The sequence below is a fragment of the Arabidopsis lyrata genome (assembly GCF_000004255.2).
Source record: "Arabidopsis lyrata subsp. lyrata unplaced genomic scaffold ARALYscaffold_4, whole genome shotgun sequence".
Classification (NCBI taxonomy): Eukaryota; Viridiplantae; Streptophyta; class Magnoliopsida; order Brassicales; family Brassicaceae; genus Arabidopsis; species Arabidopsis lyrata.
Window position 1 is genome coordinate 10,762,956 of NW_003302552.1, and position 22,640 is coordinate 10,785,595.

Below are 22,640 nucleotides of genomic sequence, written 5' to 3' on the forward strand. Positions count from 1 at the left end.
ACGTCCTAAGTATGCAAAACACACTAAAAACGACTACTAATGAGATGAAATGTGATTGAAACAATGACAAAGTGATGAAGAATGAATGCTTAAATCATGCAAATTATAGACATATCACGGGGTGACAAAGATAGTCAACTTCTCGGTCACCGATCAACCAACCATCTACAACGTCATAATGGAAACGCCGTGGCTAAACCTAATGCGAGCTGTCGCCTCAACATATCATCTTTGTGTCAAATTCCCGACCCCCAATGGCGTGAAAACGTTCTGGGGCAGTCAAAAGAATTCTCGGATGTGTTTCATGGTAGTACACAAAATCCGAAACCCTATCACTGAAGCAAAGGCCGAGACCGACCGCAAGAAATCAAAACTTGGCCGGAGTGAAGAGAAAGCTATATCTAAACAGTTATAGCAATTACAGATTGAGGAAGCGCGCGAGGAGAAGAAGCCTACCTCGGATCCTGTAATCTCCATCAGCCTTGATGACGAACGGCTCGAACGATGCGTGGAAATCGGCAGCGACTTAACCGAAGAGATAAAGTCCGAGCTCATCTCATTCCTCAAAGAGAACATCAACACATTCGCCTGGTCGGCTGCTACCCGGGGTAAGCATCGACGTAATCTGCCACGAGCTGAATGTTGACCCATCTTTCAAGCCCATCAAGCAGAAGCGAAGAAAATTGGGTCGGGATCGCGCAGACGCCGTGAATGCCGAAGTAGAAAAGCTCCTGAACATCGGCTCGATCTCCGAAGTGAGATATCCAGACTGGTTCGAATCCTGTCGTGGTTAAAAAGAAGAACGGAAAGTGGAGAGTCTGCGTCGACTTCACCGACCTAAACAAAGCTTGCCCTAAAGACAGCTTTACACTCCCACATATCGATCGCTTAGTGGAAACAACCGCGGGAAACAAGTTGCTATCGTTCATGGATGCTTTTGCAGGATACAACCAGATTCTCATGCATCCCGATGATCGCGAGAAGGCAGCATTTATCATGGACCGAGGTATTTACTGCTATAAAGTCATGCCCTTCGGACTCAAGAACGCTGGCGCAACGTATCAACGGCTCGTCAACAGGATGTTCTCCGAGCAGCTTGGGAAGACGATGGAAGTTTACATCGATGACATGCTAGTCAAATCCCTTGAAGAAAACGATCACATAGTCCATCTACGCGACTGTTTTCGCCAGCTCAACAAGCACAACATGAAGCTTAACCCGGCAAAATGTCGTTTCGCGGTAAAGTCGGGTGAATTCTTAGGATATCTCGTAACTCACCGAGGCATTGAGGCAAACCCGAAGCAAATCGATGCTCTACTGAACATGCCCTCACCACAGAACAAGCGCGAAGTCCAACGTCTCACCGGGAGAGTCGCAGCCTTGAACCGATTCAAATCGCGGTCCACTAACCAATGCCTGGCTTTCTACGATACTCTGCGCAGGAACAAGAAATTCGAATGGACCGATCGCTGTGAAGAAGCTTTCCAGGAACTGAAGAAGTATTTGGCTAATCCACCGGTGTTGGCAAAACCAATCCCGGGCGAGCCATTATTTCTGTACATCGCAGTCTCTGACACAGCGATAAGTGGAGTCATAGTCAGGGAAGACAGAGGAGAGCAGAAGCCGATATTTTATGTCTCGCAAACTTTCACCGACACGGAAACACGCTACCCGTAAACTGAAAAACTCGCTCTCGCCGTAGTAATGTCAGCTCGGAAGCTACTGCCATATTTCCAGTCCCATTCGATTGTCGTCATGGCGCCCGTGTCACTCTGAACCATCCTGCACAGTCCGAGCCAGTCAGGACGCCTGGCCAAATGGGCAGTAGAACTCAGCGAGTACGATATCGAATACAGGAACAAAACATGCGCAAAATCTCAAGTCCTGGCCGATTTTATCATCGAGCTGCCCACTGAGAATGCCCGAGAAGAGTCGCCCAACGCCGTTTAGATCCTCCACGTCGATGGGTCATCCTCAAAACAAGGTTCTGGCGTCGGGATACGTTTAGCATCGCCAGAGGGCGAGATCCTCGAACAGTCTTTTCGACTAAATTTCGACGCAACTAACAACGTAGCGGAGTACGAAGCATTGATAGCAGGACTTAAGCTGGCTAGGGGACTTAAGATCAACAAGCTGTGAGCTTTTTGCAACTCCCAGCTCGTGGCCAATCAATTCAATGGAGAATACGTGGCTCGTGACGAACGAATGGAAGCATATCTTGCCCTCACGCAAGACTTGGCAAAACAGTTCGGAGAGTTCGAGTTAACCAGAATCCCGCAAGGCGAGAACACGTCGGCCGATGCCTTAGCAGCTCTAGCTAGAACCTCCGACCCAAATCTGAAGAGGATCATACCGGTAGAGTTCATCGAAAAGCCAAGCATCGAAGACAGTAGCAAAGATCAAGTATTAACAGCTCGGGAAACGGAAGACCTAGAAGAAACAGACACCGAACCGTTAGACCAACAAACTGCAGACGCAACCGGGCCCGAATACGGAAGCGACGCCAAATGGATTGGAGCCATCCGAAGTTACATAGCAGATGGAGAAGTTCCTACAGAAAAATGGGCAGCTCAGAAGCTTAAGGCAAAAGCGGCTCGGTATACTCTGATCGACGGAGAACTCTTTAAGTGGCGGTTCTCCGGACCCTTGCTAATCTTCGTCGAAGGCAACAAAGCTCGGAGAGTCATGGAAGAAATACACGGTGGATCTTGTGGAAATCACTCTGGCGTGAGAGCCCTAGCCATAAAGGTCAAACGCCATGGATATTTTTGGCCGACGATGGTCAAAGACTGCGAGAAGTTTTCTCAATGGTGCGACAAATGCTAGAGGCACGCACCAACCATTCATCAACCCGCCGAGCTCCTCTCTTCCATCACCTCGCCTTACCCCTTCATGCGCTGGTCCATGGACATTATCGGACCTCTACACAACTCCAAGCAGAAGAAACTCGTCCTCGTGCTAACAGACTACTTCTCCAAATGGATCGAGGCGGACTCCTACGCCAGCATCAAAGACGCACAGGTCGAGAACTTCGTCTGGAAGAACATCATATGCCGCCACGGGATACCTTACGAGATCGTTACAGACAAAGGATCACAGTTCATTTCGGCTCGATTCGAAGGATTCTGTGAGAAATAAGGAATTCGCCTCAGCAAGTCTACGCCTCGGTATCCTCAGGGAAACGGACAGGCGGAAGCAGCAAACAAAACGATTCTCGACGGAATAAAGAAGCGCCTCGACGCGAAGAAAGGCCGTTGGGCCGATGAATTAGAAGGAGTACTATGGTCGCACATGACAATGCCGCGACGGGCCACGGGAGAAACACCTTTCGCCCTCGTCTACGGCACGGAGTGTGTGATTCCCACCGAAGCCGAGATCCCAGGAATGAGAAGACGTTTGCTCCCCGAGCAGGAAAATACCAACACTCAGATGATGCTGGACGAACTGGACTTGATTGACGAAAGAAGAGATGCGGCTTTGGTCCGTATGCAGAACTATCAGAATGCTACAGCTCGGTACTACAATTCTCACGTTAAACATCGCCGCTTCCACGAAAGAGATCTTGTGTTACGCAAAGTCTTCCAGAATACCGCTGAACAGAACGCAGGTAAGCTCGGCGCAAATTGGGAAGGACCTTACACGATCGCAAAGGTCATCTGTCCCGGCGTCTATGAGCTAGTCAACATGAACGGCAGAGCGGTACCTAGATCTTGGAACGCCATGCATCTAAGGAAATATTACCGCTAAAAACCTAAGGTACGCATGTACTTGAACTACGGGGTGGCTTGATCCCTGAAAAGGGTACGTAGGCAGCTTGTCCTCGAATGAGTTCAGCTACCCTCCCTAATTAAAAAAGGGGGGGAGTGGGTCCGTATACATATACTCCCACTAAATTTTTCAAATTCTTTAAGTTTTTACCCTTCGGATTTTCAATTTTATCCACCTCGACACCTATCCCGAAATTCATCTCGGGAACCTTACGGTCTTCTTATCGACGCACAAAGCCAACAGTTCGTTCGGACGATGGCCACGTCCACGAACAAAGAACTCATTTCACCACTTCGGTTACAGCGCGCTATATAAGCATTCAAGACAATTCGGCCAGAGATATCTTGCCACAGAAATTATCTTCAGAAAACCCAGTTAACTTCGACACTGGTACCCCAGTTCGCTTCTAAGCACTGGCATCGACTATATCAGTTCGGGTTGCAACCGATAAAGATTAGTCCCACATGATCGAAACCCAGTTACTTTAACACTGGTACGTTACCCATCGTCACGGTTCGGAAGTTAGCTTCTACTGAACCAAAAGTCATTTCCACCGAAACCTAATAACATCAATATTAGCGTATATTTCGGCTCGGAAGTTAAAACGTTTGAATTTAACTTCTCAACGAGCAAATCATAAACCCAGTTAACTTAACACTGGTGCACGATCTTTTTCGTTTTTGGCTCGGAATTTAAAATTATTAGGCAAAACTTTTAACTTCTCAACGAGCAAGTCATAAACCCAGTTATTTGACAATGGTATCGGATTTAGCTCGGAAATATTATAAGATAAAAGTACTTTAACATAATATTCAGTGGATAAAGCCGTCCATGCATGTCTTACAAACAAAAAAAAAGGGGCAAAAGAAAGGATAAAAAGACATTTCAGGATCAGATCAAATCTTGGTTAACCGGCGAAACTTGAGCTGCCTCGGTATCTCGGTTAGAACCCGACTGGTCGGTAACACCTACTGCGGCTGCGGTGCCTTCGATCGATCGGTTCCCGAAACTATCATCGACAGAATCCGGAGAAACCGGTGGAAGCTTCAGGTCCTCTCGCAGCTCGGTTCCGAGACGGACGTACTCTTCCTCGGCATCCCCATACTCAGCCGGCCATTGAAGGACCTCTGCCTTCTCATCCTCGACCTTTTTCCCTTCCTCCAGCTCGGCTATCAGCTCGGCATTTGCCCGCGCTTGCACCAAGTACATATAGCGCGCGGATACCTTCCCGTACTAGTCCATGTTCGCCTCGATAGCCCTGACCTTCTCGGAGAACTCCCTCTTGGCTGCCTTCCTTTCCCTGACAATCTCCTTCTCCCGGAGAGCCTTTTCCTCGGTAAATAACCGATGTAGGCGAGCGATCTCGGCCTCGAGCTTTCTCTGAGTTCGCAGGCTATCCTCCGAAGCCTTCAACCGCTCTACCTTCCCGGCCTTGGCCAACGCCTTGGCCTCCTATTTAGCCGCAATCGCCTCGGAAATCCTAGCCTCAACCTCGGCTCTGGATATCTCCGACCTTTCACGAGCAATCTCGGATTTCCGAGCTCCAGAATCGTAGGCTCGAACCATGGAATTCATCGAGTTGAAGGCCTGAAATGGAACGGGAATCATCAGCAAACAAGTATGGAAACGATAGTAAAACACGTAAGGAATGAATCGATACCTTCAGAAATCCAGCAGTGGTTTCACGGTAGTATTGTGCCTCCAGCAAGGCCTCGGGAGCGGAAAGCGGCGGACCCGAGCAAGAAGCGATAAGATTAGCCAAAGCTATCTTATCCTTGTAGATGGGAGCCTTATACGGCTCCTCTTCTCCTTTCTGCGTCCTCCCGAGCTATCACCTCGGGGCCTCTTCCCTTTCGTCTTAGCCTTCGCCTCGGCACCCAGAGCTACGACCGCTCAAGCCCATACTTCCTCGGGAACTTCTACATCCGGCCGAACGTCACCAGAGGCCTCGGGTCTGGACGAATCTGCAGCGACCCGAGCCTCCTCAGTCGCCTCGGTACCATTGGAAATCTCTGGATCATTGTTAACCTCAGGCGGAGTTGGCGGTCCGAAAGTCGCCTCTAATACCCTTTTTTCCTCGGCCGCCTTTCTTTCGGCAGCATTCTTCGCCCTCAAAGACTGCGCGGCTCCTTGCATTTCAATGAGGTGATCTAGACGATGGTCGGATGATTCTGAAGAAGACTGGCTGGGAGCTCCGTGCAGCAAACGCAAGGCTCTCTCAATTCTTTCCTGGAAGAAGTGTTTCGTCCAATCGTACTTCCGAGCTATTAGTTCGTCGTGGAGATCTAGAAAGCCTTCGGGAACGTCTTCGAGAAATGACGGGTTCCGATCTGCATGAACAAGCAAAACGGTCAGTGAAAAGGTTAAAGCAAAACAAAACAGCAAATACGGCTTCGGGCGTAGTACCAATTTTTCTCCACTTTCCAACAACTTTCCCTAAGTAGTCCTCGTGGACACTATACTCATTCAAGGCTACGTAGAAGAAGTTATCGGTGTATTTCTCATCCTTGCTCGGGAAACCACCGATAACCCTCCTATTTGGCCTCGGAGATATGTAAAATCTCTCAACAGGGCCTGGTATGCGCCGGATCTCTAGGAGATTCCTCAAGTGGCAAAGGCTGACAATATTGACCGTCTCAATACTTCGGACTAAAATCCCCTCTAGATGCCGCAGGCCTCGGGTCGTTATCTGGGATAGAGCAATCTTGTACGACCACAGAAACGCCAAAATCGGCCTCGGGATTGGAAGCCAAAGGTAGCAATGGTAGAAGAACCCCTCATAAAGGGTGAAAAACCCCTCGGGCGGATCATCTGCTCGCTCATTCGGAGTTGGAAGTTTTAGCTCAATCCCCTCGCTAAAACCGAACCGGGCCTTGAGATCCCAAAGGGAATCCTCCGTGCATAAGGTGGAACCCGGGGGATCGGGTTTCCTAGCTTTCTTGGCTCGCTTTCTTTTCTGTTGACCCTTGACTGCTTGAACTTTAGCTTGAAGCAACCTGGCCGCCTCGTCAGAGTCATAATGAACCTCCTCGGCCTTAATAGGAAGTAGAGGCGTCTCGGGGGCACTTTGCCAGCATGAGACTCCAGCTTCACCAACTGCCGGTGGATGGATCCCCTTCCTATTCAAAATCGCCTCGGGATCATCAGGCAAATCCTGATCCCGAGCCACATCTGCAATCGTGTCTTCCCGAGCAATGAAACGGCTCGGGTCTTCTTCCTGTGAAGATGACTCTGCATCACTGCCGCGGTACAACTTGATCTGACGGTCCGTGGTGTCCGCCTCAGGGTCACTCGAAGAACTCCGGACCATTTTTATCTTGTATACAGGGAGAAGAGTGTCGCCTCGGGGCGAATCACTGGAGTCAGAGAGAGACATTTTCTGGCTCGGGTAATTGAAGAAGTTGATCGGAAGAACAAAGCTTGACAGATCGGAGAAATCGACCTAGATCTAATAACGGTGGCGCTACGATGGAAGTATTAACGGAAAAAGTATAAAATGCAAGAGCTCAAGATCAGAGAGAAAAGAGAACGAACCTTGAAAATTTTCCTTTGCAGTTGCGAAATGAAAAAATGAGTCGGAGACTTAACATTTATAGAGATTTAGGGCGCGTCGGGTACGAACGAGCCAAATAAAACACATCGTGTCTGCGTCTAAGGCGCGTCGGGCACGCACGAATCTCGGGAATCAACGAAGGGACCTTTCCACTTCTCGAGAAGGAATCCCAACCGTCACATGCCAAGAGAAGATGAAACGACAGAGGAATTCGAATCGCCAAAAAACTTTAAAGAGACCGAACTATCCGAAGTAAACGGCTTGGCCCAATTGTCATAAAGCTCGTCACGCTTGGTTCTCTAAACTAACAAGCTGGGGGGCTAACTGTTGGGGTCGGATTCCATCCTTTGGCACCGAGCCAGACTTAGAGCACCTCGGGAGTTTTTCAGAGATCACCTCGGGACATCGCATCATCCACCTTGGGTTATCCACCTAATCAGTCTAGGGTGCCTGAGCCCATCATCTTGTAGTATCCGAGCCCGGTCGCCTCGGGATACCCGAGCCCATCACCTCGGGGGTACCTGAACAAGACATCGGGGTACCCGAGCCCAATTGCCTCGTAGTGCCTGAGCCCATCGCCTCGGGGGCACCTGAACAAGACATCGGGGTACCCGAGCCAGTCTCTCCTGTACACCCGAGCCGATTGCACAAGTTCTCCGAGGCGAAGTCTTCATCATCACCCGAGGCAAAGACTTAGTAAATATTCATCTTCAAAGTATCATTTCTAAGCAAGGCGTCATTTCCGAAGGATCATTTCCGATAGACCCGGAAATGATAAGGAAGAATCTCGAAGGATCAACTCAAATCAGGAAAACTTCCGAAAACCCCGAAGAATAAGGAAACTATCCTAATCCGATATTCTAAGCCGACTTCAAGATAAATGGAAATCTTCCGAGAATATCGCTGGAGAGGCGGTTTGTCACCCCTATATAAAGAGATTCAAGGCTCTCGCAGAAAGGAGGCAATATCGCTCTAGAATTCACACTACGCAAAGCTCTCACAGCACAAACATCTTTTCTTTTACGATCAAACTCTTGTACGATCAAAACTACTCTTTTCATCAATAAGATCAAGAACACCATCTTTGGTTACAATTGTTTCTGTTGTTCTTTGAGAATTCACATTTATCGAATCCCTAAATTAAAACCCTAGACAAATCTCGATTGTGTTAGTTTCGACTTCCACATTGTTTACCTATAGAAGCAAGTGCATCGTGCCATAATAGAATTCTCGACTAAGTCATCAATGTGCCTATCTTATCTCACTTTCGATTATTACATGGCCAAAAGGTTAAGCCTAACTTTAAATCTAATAATCTGTTTAATAATGTATGGCTTGTATTTTTCAAAGAACTCATTCGTTTCATACAATGAATGAGATCTCAAATATTTTACCTTAGTCATCTGATATCTCTGTATTTTACCTCTTTTTAGCACACATTTCTTATGCATTTAGCTTAGTTTCCTCTCTGTTTCACTGCATTAATAGTTCTTTTTCATAAGATTTTCATCACTTAGTACGATTTGCATTGCATGGCATAGCATGTTGCATATTGGATGAGTTTCAGGTACTTTGGAGCTTATTTGGGACTTAATGGAGCAAAGAGGAACCAACACGACCTTGGAGCTAGACTTGGGATCGAGTTGGAGAGGAATGAAGTCGTTCAAGCCGCCTGGGAGCAGACTCGACCACGCAGGCTCGACGTCACGTCGAGTAGGACGCCAGGAGGCCGACTGGTAGCAGACTCGACCACGCAGGCTCGACGTCACGTCGAGTTGGACATCAAGGCGCCACCTTTGAGAATCACATGGACTCGACGTGGCAGGCTCGACGTCACGTCGAGTTGGTCTCCGCCGACTCACTATTTTGTTCTGTAGCTAATTAGGACAACCTAGTATTTCCTATAAATAGGGGTACATGCTATTGTCCAGCGGATATTCTTTTTACCCAGCAGATATTTCATTGCTCTCTCTAAAAACCCTAGTTTTGTAATCGTTTTTCCCTTTGATCCTTTGAGTTTTTGGATTTCGTTTCTTCATCAAAGTTGTAGATCTCGTTCTCATCTATAACATACTTGCTTTTTAATGATTTCTGGGTTTGAAACGTTTTCTGGGTTTTTATGCATGATATTCTTCAATGTTCTTGAGTAGTGGATTAGGGTTCTTGAGGATGGGATAGATTAGGTGTGGAATCCTTAGTATATTTAGGTGGTTATGTGTAGAATTGCTTGATTTCCCTTCTGGTTTAGTAGTTCTTAATGCTATTTCTTCTCTGATCAATTGGAAGTTGATCTCAGACATTTCCACACCCAAAAGGTGTTTGATGAAATGTCTGAACCAACTATTCCAGAGATTTGCATACTCTAGCCCAAGAGATTGGATGTTTAGAATGCTTATTGACTTTATTAGATTGAATCATAATGCCTGCTAGGTTATATTTCTTCAATGAGAATTGAGTATGAAAGTGATTTAGCTTGAGAATCTCTGTCACGAGAGTGGATTGATTTGTATTCGAATCTATTGTCTAGGGATAGCTTGATTGAGTTTGTTAACCACCTAGGTAGACTAAGGAGACTACTATAATCGATTATCCCATTCCTCAGGACCCTTTATCTCTATTGCTTGTTTAAATCTTGTTTCTGTTAGCTTCTGTTGCTTAGCTCGACCTGTTAGGCCTAGATCGTTTCACTGCTTTGTTAGGTTGATAGTTTCTTTTCTAAAGCTTTTGCATGATAGTTTCTGGTCTTTAGTTTACTTCTTGCTCTTGCTTACTTGCTGATTAGTTCTCTTTTTGCGCTTTTAAATTCGGTATTTGCATGTTAAATTGGTTGCTTAGGATCAATAGAAACACACAAAACGCTTTTATAACTGGCTTGACTTATTTGCTTTCTGTGCATACCTTAAATGCTTGCAGTCACACTGAGATTGGATTGATAAAACTGATATACTACAATGGCATGTGTATTAGGGATTGATACTTGTTAGATAGACAAAATCCTACTATCAATTTGGCGGCGTTGCCAGTCTTGTGTTGCATTGTTCCATTTCAGATTTCAGAAACGTTTAAGATCAAGTTCTTTCTTTACCTTGGTTACTAACTCTTCATTTCATCTGCTTGTTTTTGTGCTCCAGGTACCATCTTGACCTCACGTCGAGCCTGCCACGTCGAGACTAACCACTTTGTATGCAAACTCGATCTAAAGGCTCCAACAACCTCATCAGCTACAAAGACAACATCAATCGGTTAGCTCGTGAGTTAAGAGAAGGTAGAGCCAGAGACGATTGTGAACCACACAATCCAGTAGCCATGGAACCACAAGATCAAGATAATCAAGGAGTTGGTATACCACGGAACATTGGTGATGGTGATGCACCACGCAACCATCAACAGAGACAGGGCATCGTTCCACCTCCTGTCCAGAACAACAATTTCGAGATCAAGAGTGGATTGATCTCAATGATTCAAGGTAACAAGTTTCATGGGTTGCCTCTGGAAGACCCCTTAGATCACTTGGATAATTTTGATAGGCTCTGCAGCTTTACCAAGATAAATGGTGTTAGTGAAGACAACTTCAAGCTGCGTCTGTTTCCCTTCTCGCTGGGAGACAAAGCCCACCACTGGGAGAAGACACTACCCGCTGGCTCCATCACATCTTGGGACGATTGCAAGAAGGCCTTCTTAACAAAGTTCTTCTCCAATTCAAGAACTGCACGTCTACGAAATGAAATCTCCAGTTTTACACAAAAGCAGTCTGAATCCATTTGTGAGGCCTGGGAGAGATTCAAAGGCTACACTATACAGTGTCCACACCATGGTTTCAAGAAGGCTTCCCTACTCAGCACACTCTACAGGGGAGTTTTGCCCAAGATCAGAACGTTGCTAGACACTGCCTCTAATGGGAATTTCTTGAATAAGGATGTTGAGGAAGGCTGGGAATTGATAGAGAACTTAGCTCTATCTGATGGTAACTATAACGAGGATTATGATCGCTCCAACAGAGGTATTGGAGATCCGGATGCAAAGCATAATAAGGAGATGATTCAGGCTCTCAACGACAAGATGGATAAATTTCTGCTTACTCAACAGAAGCCAGTCCACTATATCACTGAAGAAGAGCACTATCAAATCCAAGAGGGGGAGAATACTCAAGCTGCAGAAGTCAGCTACGTTCAGAACCAAGGTGGCTACAACAAGGGCTACAACCCCTACCAGCCTGCTCATCCTAATCTATCTTACCGGAGCACGAATGTTGCAAACCCTCAAGATCAGGTTTACCCTCAGCAACAACAGAACCAGTCCAAGCCATTCATACCGTACAATCAAGGCTTTGTCCCTAAGCAGCAGTTTAGTGGCGGTTATCAACAATATAATCCACCACCCGGTTTTGCACAGCAACCCCAGCAAGCTCCACCTGCACAAGATCAAGACATGAAGCAAATGCTTCAGCAGCTTCTACACGGTCAAGCAGTTGGTGATAAGAAAATGGCTGAGATTCAAAACAAAGTCGACTGCTCCTACAATGATCTACATGTCAAGATTGAAGCTTTGAACTCCAGGATTAAGTACATGGAGAGCCAAGTTGCTTCTACTTCTGCGCCTCAGAATCCAGGGCAACTGCCAGGGAAAGCTATTCAGCATCAAAAAGGTCATGTTAATGCTATTCACCTTCGAAGTGGTCGAGAGCTGCAAACTCGACCTAGCCCCGCACCTGTCACTGAGGACAGTGAGATTCAAGAGGGGGAGAATTTCATTCAGCATGAAACTCAAGTCGATGACACCACTAAGCTCGACCAAGATGCTGTACTTAGTGATCAAGCTAGGAGCCCCCAGATCAAAGAACCAGTTATTGATAAGAGTAAGAAGAAAGCTTTCGTTCCACCACCCTACAAGCCCAAAATACCATTCCCAGGAAGATTCAAGAGGGATATCATTGAGAAGTACAGAGCCATGTTTGCTAAACACATCAAGGAGATTGAATTAAGGATGCCTCTCATTGATGCTTTCATGCTGATTCCGGATTCTCACAAGTACTTGAAGGACATGATAATGGAGAGAATTAAGGAAGTGCAAGGGATGGAGAGTCATGAGTGCAGTGAAATCATCCAAACGAAGATTATTCCCAAGAAATTGGGAGATCCTGGTTCGTTTACTCTACCTTGCTCTCTAGGCACTTTAGCCTTCAGTAACTGCCTCTGCGATCTTGGTGCTTTTAAAAGTCTCATGCCTCTCTCCGTGGCCAAGAGACTGGGTTTCAGCAAGTATAAACCTTGCAACATCTCCTTGATCCTGGCTGATGAGTCTATCAGATTTCCTCATGGGTTATTAGAAGATTTGCCTATTAAGATTGGAAATGCTGAAATCCCTACAGACTTCATAGTGCTAGAAATGGATGAACCAAAAGATCCTTTAATCTTAGGAAGGCCCTTCTTAGCCACTGCTGGAGCTGTCATTGATGTTAAGAATGGGAAGATTGATCTTAATCTGGGAAATGATTTCACAATGAAGTTTGACATCAATGATGCCACGAGGAAGCCAACAATTGAAGGACAGACCTTCGTAATGGATTGCCTAGCTGATGAACAGCTAGAGGAGGTTGCTGAGGAAGATCACCAACAAACTTCTTTGACTAAGAGTGGTGAAGCAGGATATCTTCTCACTGAAACCTTGAGCTGTGGTAAGTCACTAGATTCACACAAGGAAGCAGTAGGGTTAGAGGTCTTTAAAGGCTTGATTGGGTCAAAAACAGAGGTTAAGGTGGCATATGAAGCAAGCTCAACACATGCTCAACCAACTGACTCGAGTATACATTTGAGCAAGCCTACAACTCGTCTAGAGAACTCTAGCTCGACCAAACATCGTGATAAGCTGCTAGAGTCTAGCAATTCTGCTCCAGATGGCTGGTTAGAACTCAAGGAGAGGTCCAAATGGCAGGATAAAGCCATAAGGGAGCTAACATGCACTGTGAGAGAGCTGAATGATCAAATCAAGAAGCTCCATGGGATAGCCAACCAAGTACCACTCCAAATCAAGGACATCCCAAATGATGAAGCGTCTACTCTGGTCAGCGCAAAGGGGAGTGAATTCACTTCAGAATGGTCTATAGCGGAAGACTATCCAGTTGCTCAACAAGAAGCTTACTATGAGAAAAGAGCCATTGAGTACTCAACTGCAGATTTATCAAGAGAGCCTGCTAAGCCAGATGATTCATCCACCTGCAGGACAGAGGAGACCTCATTTTCTCTCTACAATCCACCCTAAGCTCATTCAGTGTGAGAAGTCAAGCTAAAGACTTTAAACAAGCTCATTTGGGAGGAAGTCCCATGTCTATCCTTGTACATATTAGTTAATTCCTTGTTATTTTTGATGTTTTTGCTTAAATGTCTCAGGATAAAGCGTTTTAAGGAAGCCAAGGCGCAAAACAGAATCAGTGGACTTGACTCGACCTGCCCTACTCGACTGCAAGTCGAGCTTGCCCCTTGGTGTCACTCCAAACCAAAACCGAAGCCCTACTCGACGTACTAGCTCGACCTAACGTCGAGCCCACCAGTACCACGTCAATTACCTCCTTCTTCACCCATCCATGAGGTAATAACTACAATTCACCATTGTATATACCACATTTCATTTTGTTTCTCTGTTGGTTTGCCCTGAGTACTCTCTTCCAAATGCTTGTTACACAGAGGACTGTGTAATTTAAGTTTGGGGGAGGGCTCAGGGAGTATTTGACATTGTGTTTTATTTTCTTATTTCAAATTTTGCATCATTGCATCTAAGGCATAGAAACCATAAAAATTTGAAATTTTTTCGAAAATGATTTCACAAAAACAGAGTGTTCATATAGCTTGCATTGTCATTTTAGGATTGTTTTAGTATGCTTTCACTTAGGGCTGTTGCATCATGCATTTGCATTGGAGATTATGATGATTATAACCTTGTAAATATGCTTATTCACTAAGTAGAACTCAGTGCCCTGGTTGTTAGTTCTCTAATGCATAATCGATTGAACTTGAAGTAAGACCGCACCATCTTTTGAATTCAACGCTTGACTTTCTTGTTTTTAGTCGAATCTCGCTTTGATCTTATGCCATTCCCTATCTATTTGAACTTGAATTTTGACTTATAATTATCATGCTGTGCATTGTGCTATGAACTCATGGATACCTTAAAATACTTGGACTTTCTTTTACCTTTTGATCACTCTTGCTAGTCCAAGTAGCTGACTCCCATCTTTGGAGCAGTTATTCCCTACCCTTAGCCTTAACCTTCTTTCAAGCCATTTATCATTTGTGTGTGAATGTGAGGCCTTATTTCGATTGAGCTTGGTAGAAAGTGTTAGGTCTGTAACGACAAGGATAGTATCTCATGTAGTTCTGGTTCACGTTATCTGGACCAGATAGGACTAGGTGGGTGCTTAATTCTGGGTTTGGGTTGTGTTTAAAAGAAAGAAAAGGTTGTGTTCATCATTGAAAGAAAAGAAAAGGGAAAAGAGTCCTAAGGAGAAGTAGCTAAAGTAAGAGAAGTCTAGTAAAGGATTTGGGTGTGCTAAAGTAAAGGAAAAAGGGTTCTGTAAATAGCTTAAAGAGATTGGGCAAAAGCCTTGTGTTTATAAGAAGAAAGAAAAGGGAAACCTAGTTGTTAAAGAAACCTGATCCGCTAGACAGAGCAGTAAGAAAGCTTCTCCTAGGATAGAAAGCAAAGAAAAGAAAGGGATGATTTGAGTAAAGTCTGTAAATGTTTTGAGTGCAAAAGGGTAGAGTTAAGTTCATGATTCTGGGATTAGAAATAGGACGAATTGGAATAGCACTTCGAAGAACTTGGGGGGCTAATTGTTGGTGTCGGATCCCGCATCAGAAGTACGAGACCAACCAAAGATTGCCACATAATCAAGATAATGGCCCATAAAGGATGAAGCCCATTGGACCCGTGAGCCGAAGGGACGGTCGAAGTGGTTGTCACCATTTCGAGAATCCGAAGTGACTGCACTGTGACACGAGTTCGGTGAAGAAGACACGGGTAAGTCGGTTCAAGGACACTTGGGCCAAAAGAGGCGAGGCCCATGAAGATCAGAGTCAACTCAAATTCAAACGTTGAGCATTAAAACCGAAGAATCAAAACGGACACATTTAAGAAGAAATAATTGTACTTAATTACTCATTTTAATGTCGTTTATCTATGTATAAATATAGAGGCCAATGACCATGTAAAGGGGATCATCCTCTGGAGAAAAGAAATACTATAGCAATTTTTCGTACCAATTTATAAGTTTTTACATATTCATTTTTGTCCCTCAAGAATAATCTTTCCCACCTAATAGAATACTTGAGTGTGTGAATCCGACATCCACAGGGTCTTATCCTTGTATGCATAACTTGATACTCACCTTTAGCATTCTACTAAAGCTCAATCATTCTTGAGAGATCCCCTTTTGCGATTTAAACCAGATCTTTAAGGGACCATCTTTGTCTCTAAAACCTTTACCTTTTAGCCAAATGTGTTCATATCCATTGCATAGTATGATTCACGGTTCGTACTTAATAAATGTTAAAGGGAATATGCAGATTTGAATGCTTGATTTGATTAAGGCAAAGGTTAGGTTGAGATGTGAAGAAGATGGCTAATGTTTTTAAGTAGAGATCAGTCAACCTTGCACTCTAGAATTAGCAACCTGGACATTGAATTCACTTACTCTATGTGCATGTTTTGGTTTTCTAAGTCTCCACCTTCAAACCTCTTCTCCAGCTTGGTTCTATTTGTTTGCTTGAGGGCAAGCAAGAGCTAAGTTTGGGGGAGTTGATATCTCTGTATTTTACCTCTTTTTAGCACACATTTCTTATGCATTTAGCTTAGTTTCCTCTCTGTTTCACTGCATTAATAGTCCTTTTTCATAAGATTTTCATCACTTAGTACGATTTGCATTGCATGGCATAGCATGTTGCATATTGGATGAGTTTCAGGTACTTTAGAGCTTATTTGGGACTTAATGGAGCAAGGAGGAAGCAACACGACCTTGGAGCTAGACTTGGGATCGAGTTGGAGAGGAATGAAGTCGTTCAAGCCGCCTGGGAGCAGACTCGACCACGCAGGCTCGACGTCACGTTGAGTAGGACGCCAGGAAGCCGACTGGGAGCAGACTCGACCACGCAGGCTCGACGTCACGTCGAGTTGGACATCAAGGCACCACCTTTGAGAATCACATGGACTCGACGTGGCATGCTCGTCGTCACGTCGAGTTGGTCTCCGCCGACTCACTATTTTGTCCTGTAGCTAATTAGGGCAACCTAGTATTTCCTATAAATAGGGGTACATGCTATTGTCCAGCGGATATTCCTTTTACCCAGCAGATATTCCACTGCTCTCTCTAAAAACCCTAGTTTTGTAATCGTTTTAAACCTTTGATCCTTTGAGTTTTTGGATTTCGTTTCTTCATCAAAGTTGTAGATCTCGTTCTCATCTATAACATACTTGCTTTTTAATGATTTCTGGGTTTGAAACATTTTCTGGGTGTTTATGCATGATGTTCTTCAGTGTTCTTGAGTAGTGGATTAGGGTTCTTGAGGATGGGATAGATTAGGTGTGGAATCCTTAGTATATTTAGGTGGTTAAGTGTAGAATTGCTTGATTTCCCTTCTGGTTTAGTAGTTCTTAATGCTATTTCTTCTCTGATCAATTGGAAGTTGATCTCAGACATTTCCACACCCAAAAGGTGTTTGATGAAATGTCTGAACCAACTATTCCAGAGATTTGCATACTCTAGCCCAAGAGATTGGATGTTTAGAATGCTTATTGACTTTATTAGATTGAATCATAATGCCTGCTAGTTATATTTCTTCAATGAGAATTGAGTATGAAAGTGATTTAGCTTGAGAATCTCTGTCACGAGAGTGGATTGATTTGTATTCGAATCTATTGTCTAGGGATAGCTTGATTGAGTTTGTTAACCACCTAGGTAGACTAAGGAGACTGCTATAATCGATTATCCCATTCCTCAGGACCCTTTATCTCTATTGCTTGTTTAAATCTTATTTATGTTAGCTTATGTTGCTTAGCTCGACCTGTTAGGCCTAGATCGTTTCTCTACTTTGTTAGGTTGATAGTTTCTTTTCTAAAGCTTTTGCATGATAGTTTCTGGTCTTTAGTTTACTTCTTGCTCTTGCTTACTTGCTGATTAGTTCTCTTTTTGCGCTTTTAAATTCGGTATTTGCATGTTAAATTGGTTGCTTAGGATCAATAGAAACACACAAAACCCTTTTATAACTGGCTTGACTTATTTGCTTTCTGTGCATACCTTAAATGCTTGCAGTCACACTGAGATTGGATTGATAAACCTGATATACTACAATGGCATGTGTATTAGGGATTGATACTTGTTAGATAGACAAAATCCTACTATCATCATCGCATTATCTTTATAAGGTTTAGAAAATTATTTTCACACTTTAACTACCAATTCTTTTGTCATATTCTTTTGTCATATTCTCGACACCTACTTTCTTTGCACCTTCTATTGACTCACATATAATATATATTAGACTTTGAATTGATTTTCAAGACATGTCATAATTATTTTCTCCTTAATTACTATCCTTCAATACTCAATTTTTTGGGTTAAACGCATTTGATTCCGTTGATGAAATATCAAAGTTGTTTTTCTTTTTGATCATGTTATAAAATTGTAGTTCCACTTGAGAATATTCTACACAAATTACATATCACCTTTTTAACGGCTTACATATCATTTTTGTATATATTGTAAAACTCATGAATAATGTGATCATTGATTATTTTTCTTAAAAGATAGATTATAATATTTTAAAATTTTAAAATTTCATAAGATAAAGTGCGACTCTTACAATATCTTTTTTTTTTAAATTATAAATTTACGTTGAGTTTAGTAATCTTGTATTTTTATTTAAGTGAAAATTTAATTAAAAAAATATGTAGTATATTGTTCTTAGAAACTAATGTTTCACTTTAAGTTTTGTTTTTTTGTTTAAAATTTTGCATATATAATAACATAAATTTAGTTTTATTCTACCATGCATTTAAATTTTACTTTCCTTTTAAAATTCATTAACACATTTAAAAATTTGAAGTATGATCAATTTAAATTTTTGTATATTAAAATTGGAATTATATTATTACTACTAATAAAATTTTCATAGTATTATTTTTGTTATTTTACATCTCATTTATTTGCATAATTTGTTTTTTATTTATTTGAATATTTTATTAATTATAAATAACATAAATATGCACTAAATGAATGTTTTGAATTTATTTACCTGTCATTTATTTACATAATTCATTTTCTATTTATTTAAATATTTTATTAATTATAAATAATATAAATATGCACTAAATGAATGTTTTGAATTTATTTAATATTAAATAAATAATGTTGTTTAGATGGATGTTTAGGTTAGGTGGACATTAGATGGAGAGAAGACTCTCCTATTATATATAATATAGATTTCATGGAATATATACATCACTTCCATCTTAAATAAAGGTAGACGAATTGAAAACACAAAAAGGCCCAGTGGAGTGGAGGACAAAAAAGAGAATCAGATTCGAAATTATTGTTATTGGGCCTAATGGGCCTTTTCTTTTTTCACCTGCTTTATAATTCCCACACAACATCCTCTCATTTACACACACCAACGTTGATTCTTCCTCTCTCTTTCTCATCTCTCGCGAAGACGAAGCCCAAAAAATGGCAGATCAGCTCACCGATGATCAGATCTCTGAGTTCAAGGAAGCTTTTAGCCTATTCGACAAAGACGGAGATGGTTCTCTTCTCTCTCAGATCTTTCCTCTTTCGATAATTTTGATCTATAATCATTGCTTCACTTAGTATTATTTAGTAATGGCTTTAGGAATTTGATGCTTTTCGTTGTTCATAGAATCTATGGATTTGACATTAACACGATATTTGGTGATTTCTTGATCGTTCGTTGATTATAATCGCAATTGGATCTATCTCGTTGATAATCTCAAACTTAATCGAGTTTTCGTTTTCCAGATTTTACTAATAGTGATTAGAATGACTCAAATATTTGAATCAATGGATGTGAATTCAATAATCGAAGAAATTTGAAGATTTTGTGTTGAATTGATTCAGTTATTTGAGTAGATTATGAAATTTGTGTTAAATTGATTCAGTTGTTAGAGTTAATTACAATAACATTTGAAGATTTGGTGTTTTATTAAAGTAAATTACAATGAAATTTGAAGATTTTGTGCTAAATTGATTTGAGTCATTAGAGTAAACTATAATGAAATTTGAAGATTTGGTGTTAAATTGATTCACTGATTTGTGTAGATTAGATTTGGTGTTAAATTTGTAGCTGATTTGAGAGAAATGTGTTGGTTTTGTTTAAGGTTGCATCACGACGAAAGAGCTAGGAACAGTGATGAGATCATTAGGTCAAAATCCAACAGAAGCAGAGTTACAAGATATGATAAACGAAGTAGATGCTGATGGTAACGGAACCATAGACTTCCCTGAGTTTCTCAACCTTATGGCTCGGAAGATGAAAGACACTGACTCTGAAGAAGAGCTCAAAGAAGCTTTCAGGGTTTTCGATAAGGACCAGAATGGTTTCATCTCGGCCGCGGAGTTAAGACATGTTATGACTAATCTTGGTGAGAAGTTAACTGATGAAGAAGTTGATGAGATGATCAAAGAAGCTGATGTTGATGGAGATGGCCAGATCAATTATGAAGAGTTTGTCAAAGTTATGATGGCAAAGTGAGGAACTATTCTCAATCTTTTATCTCTTTCTTTTTTAAGATTTGAATTGAACAACTTTGATTTTGCTTTATTCCTTGTTTGACTGTTCATTATTATGCATTCGTTCCAAATTTCATGTTATGAGCTATTGTGTGACTTTGGGTTAATTATTTGTTTGGAAAAATATTTTAAAATGTATTGGTTTTTTCTTGTGAACTACCATTGAAACGGTCGTTGAAAAAGCTATCTCTTGCTATTAGTGGCTTTTGTTTTTTGGATCAAAACTCTTGCTATTAGTATATTTTGAATAATATTTAAGGGGAAAGTGTCGAAAAAGATTTCATATTTCGATGAGTTCTATAACTAAGATGATTATTGTGTGGTTATATTTGTAGGGAAAATGTCGGAAAAACATTCTAATATTAGATGGGTAAATTCTAGAATGCTAATTTCGAAAGTTTAGGTGGTTTAAATTTTAAATCATAAAATTTCTTTGTTATAAAACTAAATTAAAAAATATTGGTCAAATCCTTTTTTTTGGCATTAAAAAGGTTGGTCACTAAAAAAATGTTGGCAACTCAACTCAAATTCATATTCGATTTTCATATCATACGATTCACATAATGCAATATATTTTAAGAAGATAAATAAATGTACACATATAAAAAAATATAAAAAAATATAAGTAAAAAGCATAACCTCCATTTTATTTTATTTTTCTTTCGAAATTCCCAGCTCTAATTTTCTTTTTTTTCAACTTCAAATTTCAGCTTTGTAAATAACATTCTTCTTTGTTGATACAATAAATTTAAGATTTTCTTTATCAAAAAAAAAAAGATTTAAGAACAAATAAAAAGCATACCTATACTTTTTCATGTGGATGTAATTGTATAAATAAAAAAGCAAAGATATGTTTAGGAGAATAAAATCATATATGGATGGTAAGCAGCAAAAGCCATTTACAGTTGAAATGAGAATCTCAAAATATGACTGAACCTTTTTTTGGTAACCATTATTTACTTCTTTTTCTTTTAAATATTATCGAATCTTGATACCTAATTCTTTTAAAATGTTTTGTAATTTATTAGGAGAAGAGGGAAGAGGGTTATGACAACTAAGCGTAGTAGCAATTCCACTGAATACAGAGACAAGAACGGTCGCCGGAAAAGTCACTGCCGTATTCTCTGAGCTCCGACCATTTTCTTCTTAATTCCTTTACTTTATATGCTTGTGTGTAATAATAAGAGATTTGTACTTGTTTGAATATATTAAATATTTACTACATTGTTATGTTTTCAAAATATTGTCTCTTTATCCGAAAAAATTTGAATCCATATATTTAGTTGATTTAGGCATTAGGCATTTCATATCTATCACAATGTTTAGTTTTCGTCTACAACTTACACACGTATACTATCAAATTTGAATCTAAGTTATGATACAACGACAATTCACTATACAAAACACTATTGTAGATACACCAGGTGTAACTTGTAATTGACTAATACTTTGGCGATCTAAGAGCATGATTATCCATAGTGTCTTAGAAATAAATCTTAAGAATATTTAAGTAATATATTTGTAAAATATGGATCTTAACTATGTTTTTGTTGCTTAGCTAAGAAACTCTCTTAGCAATAATGGCTTAATTGAGATTTAATTTTAATCATTTATTGCTAAGATCAAGTTTAAGATTTTCTTAAGAACCTGCCATTAATCATGGTCTAACTACTCTAATTTGTAAGTTGATTTAGGCCTTAGGCATTTGGTATCTACACAATGTGGGTATATGGTCTAATTCTTGTGAGATGATCGATATAATCAAATAAAGAAAATACAGTTTTAGGAATTATCCTAAACTTCTTTTCATAAAGCTTTTTTGTTTTATGTTAATTTGTTTTCAGAACCAAAAAAATGTGTTGGCCCCTATATGAGTTTGGGTTTCTCTTCTTTAGTTCTTTTACAAGACACTTTCTCTTGATGAAGTAAGGCTAAAACACAAGATTGCAATCAAGATAGAAACAAGACACATCCAAAGTAAAATTGTAGTAAAGTTTCGGAGACGAGCTTGAGCTTGAGCTTGAGCAATGAGTACCTCGCAGACATCGGGAGCTGAGGGAATAGGGAGTACTCGTCTGGGAGCGTCCGGTCGACCATTCTTCTAAAGCTTCTTTGGAGCTCCTTTGTGTATTAGTGTTTTGTTCAATGATCAAAAAATACTATTCCAAAAGATTTGTTCGTCGCTTAAGAGTCTTGAATCTCATTGGTCATTCTTCTCGTTGACTCTTTCATACGTCGCTTCTTACTTAATATGAACATTTGTTTCATTATCAAATCAATCAATGCAAACTCTGCATGAATTATCTTAGACCGATTAACCATGCAAACTTTGATTACGAATATTAATCAAAATACTAGTTTATAACACCAACTGCATTCAAACACTTTGTGTTACTTAGTAACAAAAACATTAAAACTTCTACCAATTTGAGATTCAACAACCAATATCGGTTAATCGGTTATATGAAGACAAATCCATCGCCTATATTAATTGGTCAAGTATTATCCTCATATATATATGCAACT

The 22,640-nt window shown here is 41.2% G+C and overlaps 1 protein-coding gene across 1 annotated transcript; it reads left to right on the forward strand.

The window, feature by feature from the left end:
- The first annotated feature begins 18,960 nt into the window (after positions 1 to 18,960).
- Positions 18,961 to 21,338, forward strand: LOC9315102 (calmodulin-5). Its single transcript, XM_002878989.2, has 3 exons — positions 18,961 to 19,110; positions 19,703 to 20,072; positions 21,143 to 21,338. The coding sequence occupies exons 1-3, from the start codon at positions 19,035 to 19,037 to the stop codon at positions 21,240 to 21,242; spliced, it is 546 nt and encodes a 181-aa protein (XP_002879035.1). The 5' UTR covers positions 18,961 to 19,034; the 3' UTR covers positions 21,243 to 21,338.
- The last annotated feature ends 1,302 nt before the right edge of the window (positions 21,339 to 22,640 follow it).